This window comes from Pseudoliparis swirei, chromosome 7 (genome assembly GCF_029220125.1).
Source record: "Pseudoliparis swirei isolate HS2019 ecotype Mariana Trench chromosome 7, NWPU_hadal_v1, whole genome shotgun sequence".
NCBI classification, from domain to species: domain Eukaryota; kingdom Metazoa; phylum Chordata; class Actinopteri; order Perciformes; family Liparidae; genus Pseudoliparis; species Pseudoliparis swirei.
The window spans coordinates 25432785-25448150 of NC_079394.1; the positions used below are offsets into that span (position 1 = coordinate 25432785).

The window sequence follows — 15366 nt, forward strand, 5'->3', positions numbered from 1 at the left end:
TGGATCTGAAGGAGGGAGGAGCACAGTGTGTGTGTGTGTGTGGGGGGGGGTGTAGAGCCACAGGGGTGAGGGAGAGAGCGAAGAGAGCGAGAGCTGGGCTTTCTGGAACGACTTTATAATAACTATTCTTGTCATTCTGTATGGATCTGACTGTTTCATCTGGCAGCTGCGAGGTATGAGAGTGTGAGTGTGTGTGTGAGAGAGAGAGAGAGAGAGATTTACTGAAAACCATTAAAAATAATCTGGATGTGTGGGTGCTGTGGATAAGACGTCCTGCTCCGCTGCAGGCTGATCACTTCTGTTTATCATTCTTTAAATCTGTGATTGTGATGTGACTCGGTGTCCGAATAGGAGTGTGTTTTGCGGGAGCATAAAAAGGTGTGTGTCTGCGCATGTATGCGTTGGCCTTCTTTTCTCTTTTTCTTTTTTACAGCGGAGAGAGTCGGTGCCAACTGCACATGCTCGGTGGCAGTTGGCAGAAAGGCATCGGATCTTCCCCGACTCTAAACCCGTCTCATCTCCCTCGGTTCATACATGTTCTGCTCAATGTGCACACTCGGGCATTTCTGCACCATCAAAGTCCCGAACCACCAACAACCAGATCCATCCAATTAGAAGCAAAGGTCAGGGCTAATCGATGATGTTGCTCAGGGGGGAAAGAGGAGCTGGAACAATTAAGGAGGGAAAGCAGGTCTAATAGAATCTGAATGGGAATAGAATCAACGTTGAAGGTTTTTCATCTCTAATTTCTAATTCTATGTCCTTCATTCTGATCTCCAAAAGGGGCGGGACGAGGGGGGGAAACGCCACCGTGGGTGAATTGCGCCGACCGCGCTTTTGTTTCATTGCCTTCGTAACTGGAGGGAACGTCTATGAAACGGAAGGAACCAAACGAATTCCGTTAAAAGCGGCACGAGTCATTAATAACCCGTCTTTACACGCGTGGGCGGAGTTTTCATTTCCTTGAGAGCGGATGATTGATTGACTAGATGAAGGGGTGTGGTCGGAGCTAAAGAGTCGGGGGGGACGGGACATGAAACGCGGCTCCTGCTTTTCATTTGATCATAACATCTGGAATACTTACCGTTCAGCGCCACGAAGGTGTCTGGAAGAAGCAGAAAAGAAATGAGGGGAAACGTGTTATTGCTGGAAGTAAAGTATGCGTTAACATGATCAAAAGCCATGACTTCTGAAGTCATTCAGAATCGACGGGCTGCTCGATATTCTCCCAACTTTAAATCAGAGGTGATCTGTAGCCTCTACAGCTAATGAAGGTTCGACACTCTGGCTAAACGCACTGATGGAATTGAAGGGGAAATGCGCCGCCTACATTTACTCTGAGTAAACAGTCAACATGCAGATGAAATGGACTACGCTGACCCTTTAGAGGTCAAACTGTTCTGAAGTTTCTCTTACAGGCTGAGCAGTCGAACATCAACAGAGTCCAAACAGTTATTCCGGACATAAAAGATCAAATATACGTCGAGTTAAAAAGGCTTTTCTTGCGGTTCAGCTGCCGTTCCTCGTGTGCCGCTCAATGTTTGAGTTGTGTCTTTCGTAGCCAATTGCAAAAAGGGAATCTAGTGTTTGCCCGAGCGGACACAACACTCCATTGACCGTGGTACCGGAGAGACCGCGGGGGGGACAGAAGAGGACGAGGGACGAACAGGGACAGATGGATGGAAGAGGCTGAAAGAGAGGATTGTGAGGGAGGAACAGACGGGGGAGAACAAGGTGACAGCAGCGGAGAAGGAAAAACGCAGGGGCCGAGAGAAGAGGGAGGCCGAGTGAACAGAGAAGAGAGGAATGGTGGGGGGGGGGGGGGGGGGGGGTGTGGAAGAGAGGAGGGAAAGATAAGAGTGAAGAGGGCCTGCTTACTTTGGCAGTCTCCCAGGCCATCTGTGTTGCCGTGCTCCACGTCCTGCTCAAAGGCCGATCTGCGGGGAACAGAGACATCATGGTCAGCGCTGGAAAACGGGCCAGGCCACTCGAGGCTCGCCGCGGCTAAACGAAGAGCCGAAGCTGGAGGGAAGCTCGGTCCGACAGCAGCCCCGAGGGTTAGGGTCACACCGCGTGGGCTGCAGGAAGACCCGAGCTGGAGAAGAATCAAAGAACACCTCCCAGGTGCCCCGGAGGCCTGGAATCAGTGGTTGTGAGGAATGCTGGCAGGCGAGTAAATCCATAGCTGGCACGAGACTCTTTGCCAGAAGTGGCGGTATAAATAGATGTTTTATTCGACTGAGAGGATCTCATGGTGTGTATAAGTCTTCAAGAAGTGGTTTGACATTATTCACGTTCTCGCTGAGCGAGATAAGATTGCTACGTGATGAATGTGAAGCTACCGCCAGTTAGCTTAGCTTAGCACAAAGACAGGAAACATCGAGCCTGGCTCCGTCTAAACGTAGCACAATCCAGCCAAAGGGTACAAAGGAAGGATGGGCTCGACTATTACCTGACTGAGCAGTTGCCAGGCAACCAGCAGGAACTCAAACAAGGTACTAGCCAAATGCATTTTCTTTTCACAAAAAAACCCTTAAATAGAAAAAACGAGAGATAAGGTCGGGTTGAATGCAGAGAAAACACGTTTTTTGTATGTATGAAAAAAAACATGGAATCTATTATTATTAGTGGCGCTGCTAGAAAGATTTTGGACAGAGCTAGCTGTTTCCCTCTGTTTCCAGTCTTTCTGCTAAACAAAGCTAATCTACTAATCTAGGAACGTGATATTGATCTTGGTAAAAAAGACAATAAGTAGATTCCTAGAACTCCTGGTGGGAAATGATGGAAATGTCCAGAACAAGGGACACTGTTTCAATACTGTCTCTGATATTTCTCAACATCTGACGATTACATTTTGTTTATTTTGTATAGCCCGACATCACAAGTTACACATTTCCTCAGAGGACAATCTGTGCACATACGACATCCCTGATCTGGGTTCAGTAGAGATATGAGGCTGTCGTTCCAATCACATGGGCGAGGAGCAGGGCAGCGAGGGGTAGCCATGCTTGGGGAGGCCATCATATGACACAGAGTGAGAGAGAGAGAGAGAGATGTTATTTTCTGATGCGATCTGCACGGAGACCTGCTCTCCTTCTGAAAGACCACCGAGCAGACAGGAAGGAGATATGTGAAACAGAGCGGACCAACTGTCAACCAGGATCACAGTCACGCATGACAGCTTTCCACAGTCGTCCTCCGCCCGCCTCCCCCTCGCTAGTCCTCCACCTCCTGCCAGTCCACCAGCCTCCTCTCCCTCCACTGGTCTCAATTATAGCGTGTAGAATAATAATAATTTTTCCAAAACGGCATCGCCCACCCCTTATCCCGTGAACCTGACAACAAGATGGAGAGTTTAGGGGGGGGGGGGGGGAGAATACAATTGAATTTATTCTGTTCTGATGATGCATATTCATGTCTTTCAGACGATTGAAAAATAGTTTCCCCTTCATTTACTTTTCATCTTTCCCCTCCAGTTTCACAGCACCTTAATTGGGACGGAGATGGTACATTTCGCCCTCTTGATAACTAATAACCCTTCAAAAGAAGCCACTCTGTTTACTGGGAGACATCTCATCTATAAACCTGAGCAAAACAAACTGCAAAATACTTCTCGTGGCCCTAACTATCGCCAAGAAAACAATCCTCGTGAACTGGAAATCAAGGAATAACACACATATCTCACACTGGAAAAATTTAATGTCAGAATATATTTCAATGGAACAACTCACCTCATCTATCATTTACAATACAACAGAACACCACGACATCTGGTCATCATTCACTATATTTTTACAAACATGACACCACTCCTCTTATTTATTAGTTAATTCATAATGCACACGCACACACATATACACATGTACACATGCATTTGTCTTTCTTCTTCTCCTTCTAATTATTATTATTATTTTTGTTTTGTGTTTGTTTTTTGTTGTTTTTGTTGTTGTTTTTCACAAATACTCTGACTTTATGATGTCCATTGTCCATTGTTTTGTCGTCTGCATTGTTTATTGTCCTCTAGGTGTTATGTCTATGTATTGTCTTTTGTCTTATAATAAAATTTAATAAAAATAAAAAAAGAAGCCACAATAACAGCAACAACAACAACAACATCATTCTATTTTGATATCATGGAGTATATTTAATCTGCTTATCGGATTCACTTATCATACACAAGCATCATCGCAAAGCAGACGCACAATTCAACCTCTCTGAGCACAAACGTCGTCCGAGCAATTTTCCTCGTTTCGTCCGACCGGAAAAACACCGACGGACCTCGCGGTCGTGGTTTCCATGGTTTTATAATAACGTGGCAGACTCGAGGTGAGACGTTGTTGCGATGAAGACCGCGAGGTTTTTAAATGCCACACGGCCTCGGGATGGATTAACAATGAGCAGGCGCGCTCGAGGTGCCGGGTCTGAGCCCCGCGTGTGGACGTGAACTACGGTATGAACTCCTCGTTAAACGGGTTCATGTCCCGGTGCGGCCGCATGAGCGTGACACCGCAGACGGTTCAGCGCAGGGTTAATAAGGTCCCGCTGAAACTGCATGATGCATATTTTAATTCAAACGGCACTGTATATAACTGGAGACGCCCGAGGGATGCTTTTCCCCCCCCCCCTTCATATCATCTTGCATCCGATGTGATTATGATGTTGTGTGAGGGGGACGGAAATGCAGGTCAGGTGTAATATCATTTATTATTCATTCAGAGAGGGAATGTACGTACAGTGTAAAAGAGAGGCTCTGATCCGGAGAACAGTTGGGCCCGGTGGCTGCAACACTGGCTTGAATAATTAACTTGTGCGTTTTAATATGCTGATCGGTTTGTCACTGAAATACACATGTACCTTGTTTGCATAATGGCAACCACACAGAATCATATGCGATAACATGCATGAGCACGGCGGGTGGGGTAGGATGGGGGGGGGGCGGGTAACTGGGGACCATATTGCAGGAGACCCTGGATACGGGGCACTGGGTATGAGAGGCATAGCTCCACGCGAGAACGCTGGCACGCTCACGCCGTGGCCAGATGGAAGAAGAGAAGAGGGGGAGGCGTGCCGGAGGGAAAGAATATGTCAGAGGAAAGATGGAAGAAGAAGAAGGATGGATAAAAATAGACACACAGACTGGGACGGGCAGGTGAGACAAATAGAGGAACGTGCAAGGAAACGGGAAGCGGCGAGGGTTTTAATGAGGCGAGAAGCTCAAAGCAGGGCGGAAGGAGAAAGAGAGGCGAGTCGCCGTTTGTGTTATTTAACACCAAAATGCCTCAGATTCTCCCTCCCTCGTTTTATCCCTCATGCGCAGCTCGGCAAATGAAAAGCTAGATCCTGCCGGGCCTAATCCCCCCCCCCTCCCCCCTCCCCCCTTCACCCCACCCACTCTCACTGAGAAATATTGTACAGTAAAGGAGGGAGGGAGGTCATTTGCCCTTTTAATGCCTCCGTGTCGGCTTCAGCTCCAAAGTGGAAACTCAATCAGTCCGCTGCAGTTTTACAGAATAACAGGATAGATCTATGGGTGTTTTTTTTTCTTTTTTCGAGGACAGGTTTTGTGTGTACTTTGTGTGTCGTTTTGCGGGAAAAGAGGGGATGAGGGTCAAATAGCCTCTAGAGCCCTGGTCCTTTTATTTATGACTTCATCTGTAAAAAAAAAAATGTTTAAAAAAAATCCCACTGCAAAACTCCATCTGCCGTTTGTTCAGGAGGCATAATCTGGTTCTGTGTCACAACTACAGCCACGAATTACAGTTACCGCGACCACCGAGCTTTCCCAAAACCCTGCGTACCCAACCCCGAGCCCGGGGCAAGCAACACTTTCCTTTCCATTCAACCTTCCAAGAGCTCTGTCAGCTGCAGTTACACACCATCAAATTAGAAAGATCACAGACACGACAAATCGAGAGAGGAAAAAAGCCGCCGGGCGTGACCGTGAAGGTGGGGTACTGTTTTCTAAAAAGTTGCTTGCCAAACACATGTGTGTCAGGCTTTAAAAAAAATACAAAATCACGAGCATCAGTGATTAACCTCTGCCCCCCCCCCCCCCCCCCCCCCGCCCGCTGCTGCTCCATCAACCCGTCAGAGCTGCCATGGAGCCCACGCTGTCACGCACCGCACGCCCCCTCAATACATGTTATCTCTGTTTTGGGGGGGGGGGAAAGGCAATATCAGAGAGAAGCAGACAAACGGGTCTAAGGATACATCCAGGATGCCCGACTGATGCATCAGCGATAACAGGTTAGAAAGATAGAAATAGAGATAGATATAAAGCTTATAGCATGTTGTACTGTACGGTTACAGTCATGGAGGCTCACCATGGACACAGGGACACACATTGACATCAACTACAACTGACTTAAATCAACAGGTTTCTGAGTCATTGAAGATGACACAAAATTGAAGTCTTTTTTTAAACTGTAAATTCTCATGTGAACATCGTCTCATGATGAAATGCTCAATCTCCTTGGCAATTAAAACAACACTCCAGCTGAGTGATGAGGCCGCACACAGTTTTCATCACCGCAACTTTATTTCTGTAGATAGTTATTCAGCTGAATGGAAAACTGTCATCATTCATTTCATTTTTCACACCTGCGGTTTGTGAACGCGTCCGTGCATGAAAAAAAAACACCTTTTCCGGTGAATGCATCAAATAACATGTTACTTACTTTGTGTTATCAAACACCTGTTTGCAGGATCCTTCTGACACCCAACCGCAGTACGGGTCTCTGGCAGCTATACAGGACCTGGGTGACACACACACACACACACACACGATTAGAGCCCCATCATATTGTAAACTGGAGTTTATTCATGAAGGCTTTCATGTGCAAACATCACTCACTTCTTGCATCTCCCGTGCCTTTCACAGCGAGACAGCGGCACTTTAACCACACAGGAGGTGAAGGCGACCCACAGGGCGTGACTCCTGCTGTCCATCTGCATGCCGACGATGCGCTTGTCCTCCACGCCGTCGATGCTGCACCTAGGAGACGGAGGAGAGGACACGAGACGTGGGTTACTCCGACTTTCCTTCACTGTCCGGCTGTTTAGGGACAAAGTCTTGTAAAAACAACAAAACAACAAAAGTAGGCGGGGAGAGATGTGAGAGACCATGAAATGAGATTAAGCAGTTTATTTAAAAGCGATTTTTAAAAAAATGAGAAAGAGAGGAAGATTAAGATGTGGCGGAAAGACAAACCGCGAGGTCAGGGAGAAGAGAGATAAAGCTGGACTCCTCGACACGGGGGTCAGCAACAGAGTGGGAGATAAAGAGAGATAAAGAAAGGGGTGATACAGATACAACGGATAAACAGACAGATGGGCACTGGGAGCAGTCGGAATAACACTGCACTTAACTGTAAAACCCACTAATACAACCACTCCTCCTCCTCCTCCTCCTCCTCCTCCTCCTCCCCACTCCACCGCTCCTCCAACCCTGCCAGTCTTCTTTTGTCTGCTCGCCCCCTCAGGAACACACACTCTAATCCCTCTGGGCGTGTCGCGCCCTCCATCCCTTCGCTCCATCCATTTGCTCTCTCCAGCCCTCCATCCAGATCCTGGGATGTAATCTCCCCTCCTCCGCGCACTAGTCCCGCATTAACGCTCTCAATTAGGGCTTTAGGAGTCCATCTAGTAATGCACGACGACCGGGCCGGCGGGCAAAATCACTCACTGTATGCGACTCGAGCCAGATGGCTGGTGGCCGACGGACGCTCGGCCCCGGTCAGAGAGACGGAGGCAGGAAGGAGACACAGAGACGGGGAGAGGAGAGAGGGCCGGCCCTTTATCCCCTCTCCATACGGCCCGCCACGCGGCCGCAGCATGGCGGCGGCGGTCACCTTGAAGGCCCTCCTCTCCTCCTCCGCGTCCTTCTTTCCATCCCTCCGATGGCCCGGGCCTCTCGCTCCCTCTGTTCTTTCTCCCGTCCTCCGCTTGCGCCGCCCTCTCCCTTTCATCCACTACCCCTCAGCTAAATATTTGCCTTGGCGAGGGTCACACCGCGGCCAACTTTCCCCTTATTGACTTCTACTCCAAGTACGCTACAACGCTTGGCTCGCGTACACGCACCAGTGGCCGGCTAACGTATTGGCGTGGGCTTCGAGGTCGGCTCTGAAGACAAACACAAACCTCTGTGTGTGTGTGTGTGTGTGCTCGTTTCCTTTAATCAGCCAAACGTTTTGGAGGAGCTGGGAACCACAGCGCTGCGTTATCCAGGGCCTTAGGCTCCGCGTCTTTAATTCAGCCGCCGCGGTTGGGCCGAGTGTAACCTGATCAAAACCCTTCTAAATGATAGAGTAGCCATCTGGCCGGCTGGCCTCACTACACAGCGTGGGTCGGGGGGAGCTGACTGGTACTGATGGAGCTGGCGGGTTGGCGGGTTTGGCCGAGTCTGGAGATTGGTTGGAAACAAAGTCACACACCCAAAAACACACACACACACACACACATGTGTGTGCAATAGCCGGCCTTTCTTTGTTTGTAGCAACTGTATCCATGTGCTCCCGCTATTTATATCCACGTACACACACACACACACACACACACGCGCGTAGACGTACTTGTCCGGGTTGTAGACGTTGAGCTCCTCTAGAAACACGCTGTCGTTCAGGAAGCCGCTGTCCATGTTGGCCAGGAACTTGACGACGATGCCTTTCTCCGATCCCAGGAACACCACGGTCTGGTTGCTGTGGGGACCGGCTTCAGTGTCCACCACGATGCGAGTCAGGCGATACCTGGAAGAGAGGCGACACCGAGCAGTAAGTAAACCAGCCAGTCGGTCGATGGAGAACTGATTGTTCACGAGTCGACCTCCCTCCGCAGAACGGCACAGCGCTCCTGGACCGCATTTGACAACTTGTCACATTAAATTAGCGTCCCTGAAAACATTCTTGCCACTGAAAGATATAAAAAAAAACACCAAACAAATGTGCCCAAATGACAATTACATTATCAATCCATCGATTGATCTGCCTTCCGTCAGATCTCTAAATGAGAATATGGAACGGCGGGGGATTACACAGCCTCAATAATCTCATTCATTGATTTTTCTGTTGCAACAGAAGATCACGTTGCCGTCGGGCATGTCGGCTCGTTCCTGCGAGACAAACGTCACAAAAGCAAACAGATGAGTGAGCTCTACCTTTCTTTCTTCTTTTAAGTGACAGCTGGTGCTCAAACTCAATTTTCATTTCATCATTCGTAAAATGGAAACGTAGCAGGCAGATTCAGGTAAGCGCATTAGACCCCTGCCAGTCGCCGTGTTCTGGATCAGAGCCCTGTGGGTGTTATTTGTGATCAGATAACAAGAACGGGTTTCAAGAAAACCCTCGAACGGCTCTCTCCTTTCATCATCTGATCCCAGACGCAATCTACTTTTTAGTATCTGCTAATGAGTGTGTTTCATGCAAATGAAGGTGGTGGTGATTTCTTTGTTTTAAACGGAAGGCTGTGGGATTTAAAGTTCCCGGACTGTTCTCATTGTGGAAACGGGGTGAAAGGTTGACGAATTATTATTATTTCGGATGCGATGAGTGAAAATGTAAGCTTGCTGCGGAGCACAGTTTGCACCCAGAGCCCATTAAAACAACACAGCGCAACCTCTTATCCCTTCTTCTCTTGAAATATCCCTCCGAGCGCTCCGTGACATCCAATCAAAAATAACAGCAATCCGAAGGTCTGTTGTGGTCTGGATCTATTCAAGCACAACGGAGGCTCCAAGGACTGTGTCAATGGGATTTGATCTCAGCGAAATAATACAATCTCAAGGACGAAGACATTCACCGTTGTTCCTATTCAGGATAATACAAATCTCAAGAGTGCCCCCGCTCCTCCTCCTCCTCTTCCTCCCCAGTTGATTCACTGTGCCCAGCCAGCTGAGTCTCAGGACAGAAAAAGCTTTTCTCAAATTTCGCAGCGAGAGCTCTTGCAGGATATTGGGGTGTCTCTCCAGGGCGAAACAAGGATGAAACCATTTTCACTGATTTATTTTTCTAATCGACTTCGTCTTAAGAATGGTATTACAGCACACAGAGACCGTGACAGATATACGCCGGCGTAAAAAAAAGAAAACCTCACTCCTCTTCCACCGCGTGAGGTTTCCCGATGCTTCTCGAGCTTACATAACGCTTTTAACGACTTAACGGGGGCTCTGTTCGCCGCGGCGTCATCGCAAATCATGTGAAATGGTCTGGCAGCCGATTATGTAAAGACAGAAACAGTGCGTTATTCATAATAGGGTTGCACGATGTGAACAGCGAGAGTCGTCGGGGATAGATAACCTCGATGGAAGCCGTTCGTATTCCGACTACCGCCAGCGCGGTATGTAGGTCGGGCCGAGATGTGATGCAAATCGTTTGTAAAAACCTGTGAAGGATTCTTTGTGTAGCTGAGGCCTGTCAAGGGTCTGGCAACGAGGCTTGACCTTCAAATCTGAAGCAGTTGCAATTCAGAAGCAGCTCCAAATTAAAAGCGAGATTCTTTCTTTACTTTCTTGTTGTACTTCACACCAAATGCCCCGTCAGCTAGTTTCGCCTTGCCGACGGGATGCGAGTACGCTCTGTACCACCACCCCCAAGAGGCTGGCTGAAATGTCTCTGTGCAGTGTAGCTGTGAAAGCCAGACAGACCTTTTATGATCAAACGGCATCAGCCACAGTGCATTTTGGGGAAAACGGGCTGAACTCCAGAAACTCCGGAGAAACAACAAACCACAAACAAAGAAAAAAACTTTTTACTCCAATATCCTCTCTTTGCAAAAGATCCTCACAGGATACAAGCAGGCAATTTGCGAGAAGAGAAAACATCGCTGAATTAACTCTCTTAATAAGGTCTTAGAAGGGACTTGAAACGTAAAGACCAACATCTATGTGGAAAAATCACCACTCGGCCACTCTAGGTCAGCTGGTGTGTGTCGTGCCACTCAGTATTGATGAGTGTAATTGTTGTCCTGGGGGGGGGGGGGGGTGACCCTTACCGGACCATGGTCTTGAGGAACCAGGGCCTGTTGGCGATGGAGGGCACCGCCTCGTCCATCAGCGGGTGCGTCTTGATGAAGTTGAGCGTGTCGTCGGGGAACTCATTGGAGAACTTGTACCTCTCCATGGACGGGATGCCGGCGCAGTTGCCAGGCCTATGGAAAGGAGAGGAGGAAGATGAGAGGAGGAGGAAGTAGAAGGAGGAGGAAGAAAGAAAAGAAAAACACCATTACCCATTTCTTCTCTGGTATGCTCTGTGAGGAGGAGCCAGACCTTTCTTTAGCGTTACAGTGGTTCTTTTGATTGAGCGATCCTTCACGGCCACAGCTCCAAGGGAAGACGGAAAGTTTTACTTCCATCAAATCAAAAGAGAGTTCTATCTTTCTGAACCTTTGACAGGGAGTTGGTGAGCTGCTTGTAAAAGAGAAGCAGCGTTTGATGGCATCGCCCCATTACAGGCACCTCACCTCTGAGAGCTTGTAAAGCCCCTTTACTGCGTGGGCTTTGATACCCTGCCACACCACGTAATATTAGCCAGCTGGCCCCCGAATGTCCGACGCTGTCAACATGTCCAGAAACCAAAACCCAAATATTTATATATATATAAATATACATATCCATCTCTCTCTCTCTCTTTATATATGTGTATGTGTATGTGTGTGTACTCAAGAGAAATATATGTTCATCTGCCAAGAAAGAAAAATCTACAGTGGTTCTTGATTCCAATTTCTCTATTATGTAAATCCAGGAAAAGGACATTTCAAAGCAAAAAAACATTTTGAGTTTGCTTTTTTATTTTTTTTAAACATGCAATCCGGCAAGAGGAAGAAGAGCGATTTAACTATAGGAGGTGCACTTCTCTGTCCTCAAACAAAGAACGTCACGAGTTCAATCCAGCTGCCGCTGATGCTGAATCAACCTCGGAACTCTATATATATATTTAGCTGAATTAGCAGAACCCAATTTGTCAGAGTAAAATAAACACGGCGGGCCGAGTGGAAGCAGACACGTCCCTTAACCGCGGAAAAGATCTGCACATGATTCAGCGTGAGGGTGTAACACATGGGAGAGCAGTCTGCTGCGGGGCCCGACCTCGGTGGCATCGTCACAACTCTCCGGCTGTTTGCCTGCAGATCTTCTTAAAGAAGAAGATGTGAACGCAGCAGGGAAAGAGAGATGTAACTCCATCGCAACAAAAGCAACGGCGTCGGCATCCTCGCATCCACACGCCGTCTGACCTTGCTGAACGTAAACAGGTAATTCCATGTGCGCTCGCTCGGAGTCCAGCCCGGGCTCTGTGTTGCTGGGGACCCGCCTCCTCAGCCGTATGGGAACACACACGCACAGGGTAGCAACAATTATCGTGGCCCAGATCTTTGTAGTAAATCAGTTTTTTTTCTTCTTCTTCTTCTGGGAGATAGAAGAGCAGCTCTTAGCGCGCTAATTAGCGAGCAATAGATGTGAGATTGATCAGGCTGGTGCATTTGTGGAATTAGCCAGCCATCTGTAAAATGATCTCATGCTTCATTTGTTGATACTGAGCACTTCTTTGATGCAGCTGCGTGTGGGGGTGAGGTAATGGGAGGAGGTGTGTGTGTGTGTGTGTGTGTGTGTGTAACTGTGAAGAAAGAGGTGGCATCTGTGTGCACACAGTGTGCGGAGAGTGACAAAGGACGTGAAAAGAGGTGTATCGGAAAGATGACGCAACGCAAGCTATGAATGCGGCAGCACTAACACATCGTAACTCAACAGGTCTTATGCAATGATGAGGTGGAGAGAGAGAGAGAGAGAGAGAGAGACACACACACACACTGATGTTCAAATCCTGTTAATTAACTGCTGTTGTACCTTGGCTTGGGAACCCTGTCTTCAGGAAAAGGCGTCCATGTGGAGTCTTGGGATTTCTGCTCCTTGAAACGCCCGGTGAACGTGTTGGCCACCTCCGCCATGTCATAGGCGCACACCGCCGACCCTGGAATACTGCCACGACACACACACACACACACACAAAGTTCACATAAACACTCCTCTCATCTGAACATATCAAAGAAACACCTGGCGAATTTTGGACTTTCACCAATTGGCAGCGCGTCTCTCAGAAGGGTTGAATGCAGCCAGGACGCCTCGTGACAGCAGAGGGTTGCAGGCCTTCGAGGTTCTTTACCCTCGTTCACTCACAAAGCAATGCAGTCTTCCCCCATTTCTTTTAACAGCTTTGATTCGTGGTGCTAATTATAGAAGACGCTATTCCTATTGATTGCCGCGTGAAGGCCATTACATCAGCGCATACACTGCAGTGTTGTTGCATCTACTCGTCGATGTCTCTATGAGCTCCAGTGTCTCTGCCCGCCGAGCCTCATGAGGACACACATTCCATGACTGGGTTTCCCCAAAAGCCTCGAGGCATCAGAGTTCATCACAAGTCCGCTGTTGGGGGCAAGAACTACGGACAGATTCTCTTTTTTATTGCCTTTCATTTCAGGGGGAAGAACACCCATTTCGTGCCACCGGCTCCTTTCCGTCCGAGTGGGATCGACGCATAACACACTGCTGACTCACTTCTCTACGATATTTTTTTTTCTTCGAGCATCTGCGCTCATAAATTAGATCTGGAGGGCACTGTTTATTCTTCCAAAATAGAAATCTCTCCCAGCTGGCCACATTTCTTTCTGGCGGTTGCATCGTGGGTTAAACTCACGGAGACATCGGGTAGACGGAGGACACAAGGGCGGTATTATTGAGCGTGAAGGCAGAGGGTTGTTAGTTCTCGGGCTCGGCTGCTAAATGACAGTAATTGAAAGTTGGACAGTCACGTGTCTGTTTGCATCGGGCCGCTAACGAGGCGGGCGGATGGCGAGTGGGCCAAACACAATGCAACGACACGAAGCCCCGAGCGGCGCCCTCACTGCTGAATGTGCTCCCTCTAATCACCATAATTCACCCCGACTATGAAATGGAAAAAAACGAATGCCGGGCTCAAAACGGGCGCTTATAGAAATGTTCAGCGGCACTGCTTCATCGGGTTTTGATGTCCATTAACCGCGCTCGATTGCATCGTCACAAGCAAATTGTCTTATCGGCTAAATAGCAGCCATAAAATGGAAAAAATTACAACGTGGGCGAGCTATCAGCCGAGCTCTGTGGCTTTGTGGAAATGTTCAATTTAGATAACAACTCCCCCTGCGTATGAATATGAAAGCAGCTCTGCATGTGGACCGCAAAGAGGGGGGGGGGGGACACCTGCACGTCAAGAGAAAATAGAAAAAGAAGACCGGCGCAACTGTTTGGACACGAGAGATAAACGCTCGGGAATTACATGTTGGTGAGAGGCATAGAGCCACACGCCGCTAAGGTTAAAGGTCAAAGGTCAAACCGTCATGTTGATGAATTGAGAGCATTTTAAAAAGTGCAAAACGGTCGATGGCGCGCGTGAACTCGTGCGAGACGAGGGAAAACAGAGGAGAGCGAGATAAAGCCGATAAAGTTGCATTCCTCAAAACCTCTCAAAAGGTGCCCTGGGGGGTGGGGTGGGGTGGGGGGGGGTTACCTGTTGTACGGCGTGGAGAAGGTCGCCATCACGATGTCCCTCCCGTTGACGCGGATGACATCGGTCACGGCCTGCAGGATGTTGAAGTAGAAGTGGGAGTCGCCGGGGATGGAGCAGTTCAAGCGAGACTTGAGGAACGAGGTCCACTGCTTCTCCAGGACGCGGGGCGAGCCGCCGCGGTCGTTCTTGCAGACCCTGGCCACCCGAGGAAACACCACCTGACGGAGACACACACACACACACACACACAGAGTTTAGCTCGGCGTCAACCGACGTTGCCTCGAGCGAGATCCGCTTGAGATCATTTTGTTATTAGATTGTGTTGGTTTAACAAATCGGTGCATACATGCATACCAAAGCATACATGTTATCTTGTGGAGATAAAATAACTCATTATTTTTTTTTTATCTAATGAAACTCTTCCAGTTTGATGTTATGGGTTGTAAAGCATAATAGAGGAGCATGACAGAACTCCTTGGGAGACACCACAGTGTCTTAATCCAACATTTCATCACTTTACAGCTAATTAAAGACGCAGAAGAGTGAATTGCCGTGGTTTAGATATGCCGTGAAGGAGTCAGCACCTGGCAACAGAAAAATGTAAAGTACACGGCTTCAAATAGGAGCTGGCGCGGTAATTACATCCCTGCCGTAAGATCACACAGTCAGTATTGTAATTAGTTGTTGTCACACTATACTTAACAGCAATGAATCTAACTCTGATCTGAAATAGTGCCCCAGAGTAAACAGTGTGAATGGGACCGAACATGCATTTAAACCAGAGCTCCACACACTGCAGACAGCCACACATAAACACACTCTCGCCCATGCGTGC

At 48.4% G+C, this 15366-nt stretch overlaps 1 protein-coding gene and 1 long non-coding RNA gene across 6 annotated transcripts in view; one reads left to right on the top strand and one right to left on the bottom strand.

The window, feature by feature from the left end:
- sema6a (sema domain, transmembrane domain (TM), and cytoplasmic domain, (semaphorin) 6A) overlaps positions 1-15366 on the bottom strand; it is a 107095-nt gene that overhangs the window by 18928 nt on the left and 72801 nt on the right. For all 4 annotated transcript variants that reach the window (XM_056418153.1, XM_056418150.1, XM_056418152.1 and 1 more), the window contains 8 exons: positions 14532-14749; positions 12833-12964; positions 10984-11139; positions 8571-8744; positions 6854-6994; positions 6678-6755; positions 1879-1937; positions 1085-1105 (listed from right to left, as the gene is read on the bottom strand). In XM_056418153.1, coding sequence (XP_056274128.1) covers positions 1085-1105; positions 1879-1937; positions 6678-6755; positions 6854-6994; positions 8571-8744; positions 10984-11139; positions 12833-12964; positions 14532-14749 — 979 coding nt within the window. The remainder of the gene's footprint in view (positions 1-1084; positions 1106-1878; positions 1938-6677; positions 6756-6853; positions 6995-8570; positions 8745-10983; positions 11140-12832; positions 12965-14531; positions 14750-15366) is intronic.
- Positions 6935-15366, top strand: part of LOC130196221 (uncharacterized) — a 77132-nt gene continuing 68700 nt past the window's right edge. For both annotated transcript variants that reach the window (XR_008832209.1, XR_008832208.1), the window contains exons 1-2: positions 6935-7022; positions 8678-8768. This is a non-coding gene — a long non-coding RNA (uncharacterized LOC130196221). The remainder of the gene's footprint in view (positions 7023-8677; positions 8769-15366) is intronic.